Source organism: Vollenhovia emeryi, unplaced genomic scaffold (genome assembly GCF_000949405.1).
Source record: "Vollenhovia emeryi isolate VEMERY1.0 unplaced genomic scaffold, V.emery_V1.0 DF944974.1, whole genome shotgun sequence".
NCBI classification, from domain to species: domain Eukaryota; kingdom Metazoa; phylum Arthropoda; class Insecta; order Hymenoptera; family Formicidae; genus Vollenhovia; species Vollenhovia emeryi.
Window position 1 is genome coordinate 1 of NW_011961392.1, and position 2,324 is coordinate 2,324.

Here is a 2,324-nt window from a genome sequence, read left to right on the forward strand (position 1 = left end):
CTTTGTGTACTAAAACATGATACACATTTTTTTCTAACACAATTCGCATCGTTATAAAATAAACATTTCTTATGCCGGGATTACGATGAACTTAACGTAACGGGACGCGACGGGACGTTACGTAACGTAAAACCTAAACACATTGTTTTTATATGCGGCTGATTACGATCGACGTGACGTGAAGTGTCAGAACTTAACGCAACGTGAAAACTGCCAATGTCAAGTTTCACGTCGCGTTGCGTCTGTTCACGTGACTCTTTCAGCCAATCAACGCTCTCGATTCTTGTGCGCGTTGCACTCGAATTCAAGAGTGACATTTGGTATCGTATTGCAATATAAGCAGTAACAACAGAAAATGTCGATCAACGACACTTTATTAGTAGAGTGTGTGCGGGCGCATCCCGAAATATACGACAAGGGACATGCAGGGTTTAAGAATGCCGGAATAAAAGACTCCGCATGGAAGATTGTGGCCGAAACATTAAATGGTAGGTTCTATTGCATCCTTCTTGATTGGAAATTTATATAAGTTCATACGTTTTTTTATATCTGTTGTGTCATTATTTTAGCATCAGTAAAAGATTGTACGGCCAGGTGGCAAACCCTTCGCGAGAGGTTCACGAAGGAGAAGCGTATTCTCGAGCAGGAGGCGAGGTCTGGAGCAGCGGCTTCAACCCGTCCAGAATGGCCTTTATACAATATTCTAAAATTTCTGACACCTCATATTAGAAAAAGAAAGTAAGTTTAGTATATGGTAGTTTGTTCCAGGGTTGTTAAAGTTACTTTATAAAAATAACTCGTTAATTAACAACGTCGGTTTGTTCTACGTATTTTCGAATAACTGCGGTAAATATTTTAATTATTTCTGGTTGCAGATCTGTGGACAATTTCCCACCAAAAGCGTCGGTGTCTGTACCCACATTGTCATTGACAGATGAAGAGTCGTCGCTTTTGCCTTCATTGGCATCTCCAGGCGTAGAAATAATATTGGACGAGCAAATTGTAGATGATCCATTTAAAGTGAATGATACTTGCTCTCCCCTCTCGTCACCTTCACCTATGTGTACTTCATCAGCAGCAGCTGCAAATATGCCTTACTTAGGGCCTACAGGTCGATGTAAGAAGCCAAAGAAAGACGAGACGGCTGAAATGTTCAAAGAGACTCTTGCCAATCTTAACAAATCCATGGCTACATATAGTGCTCCTGCTCCACCACCACCACCTTCAATTGACACTAATAATCCCGACGTCTTAATCGGTAAAAATGTTGAATCTTGTCTCAAGAATTTAACAAATATGGCATTAAAACTTAAATACAGGAGGAAATTTAGATCTCTCATTCAAGATTGTGAAGAGGAGGCTGAAGGATTGAATGAATCAGTGTAATTATGGGACACAGATATGCATACTTGTCGACAATGTACGATTTGCACAAATTTTTTAAACGTATTTATGGACTACAAAATAGAATGTTTCTAGGCGCAAAGCCTAATATACAATGTGCTCTTTGCATATGTTAGATGTGTTGATATTTTTTTGTTTTTTTGGCAAATTAATATTTCGCGAAATTATCTTCACGTGTTCTTTGCATTTCACCATTTGTACGTAACACTCAACGGATTAACTTTCGTAGGCATTGTAAATAAAGGAGAAATTTAATTTTATAAGTTCAACGATTCACAATAAAAAAAAACAATACAAAGTGTGTGTGTATGCGAACGTATACATGTGCAAAATTATATTCGTCTGACGCACAGCTAAATAAATAATAATAATATAATAGATAAGTAGGGTATAAAGGGGGATTCTAACCCATGGGGCTACGAGGGGGGAGCGGGGCGGGGGGGTACCCCGGGGCGAGGGGACAGCGGGGAGGGGGTACTCCGTGGGCGAGGGGACCGCGGGGAGGAGTACGCGACCTTGACGTCATGCAAGGTGCTGACCTGTCACTACGTGACATATAACAGATATCTAGGTGCTGACCTGTCATCGAACACCTGGACGCGTATGAGTCACAGGGTCAAGCGCCGAAACCTGGCTGATGACTTTCTTATCAAGGTGAACGATGTCGAGAAGCGTTTATTATTCCGCAGCGCTTGGCTATCCGCGGGGCGCGGGGGAGGACCGCAGCACTACGCAATCCGCGCGGGCGCGGGGAGGACCGCGACGCTACGCGAGCCCTCGACGCGGGGAGGCCGGCGGCGGTACGCGCTCCGCGGTGGCGCGGGGCGGGCCGCGGCGCGTGACAAACCGGGAGACAGGCCTGTAATAGAGTGCATCGGAAGAGTACGTAATAGAAATGTGTGGCGCAGCCACTCATCTGC

The 2,324-nt window shown here is 43.9% G+C and overlaps 1 protein-coding gene across 1 annotated transcript; it reads left to right on the top strand.

Moving 5' to 3' along the window:
• Positions 1-355: 355 nt before the first annotated feature.
• On the top strand, positions 356-1,386 carry LOC105562250. The gene is made up of 3 exons (XM_012012947.1): positions 356-488; positions 570-738; positions 876-1,386. The coding sequence occupies exons 1-3, from the start codon at positions 356-358 to the stop codon at positions 1,384-1,386; spliced, it is 813 nt and encodes a 270-aa protein (XP_011868337.1).
• The last annotated feature ends 938 nt before the right edge of the window (positions 1,387-2,324 follow it).

Bases quoted from the DNA above. Each gene is read 5' to 3' on its own strand.
- LOC105562250 (XM_012012947.1), top strand. From the start codon at position 356: ATGTCGATCAACGACACTTTATTAGTAGAGTGTGTGCGGGCGCATCCC. The intron at 489-569 runs GTAGGTTCTATT...TCATTATTTTAG, and splicing joins TGTGGCCGAAACATTAAATG to CATCAGTAAAAGATTGTACG. The intron at 739-875 runs GTAAGTTTAGTA...TTCTGGTTGCAG, and splicing joins CCTCATATTAGAAAAAGAAA to ATCTGTGGACAATTTCCCAC.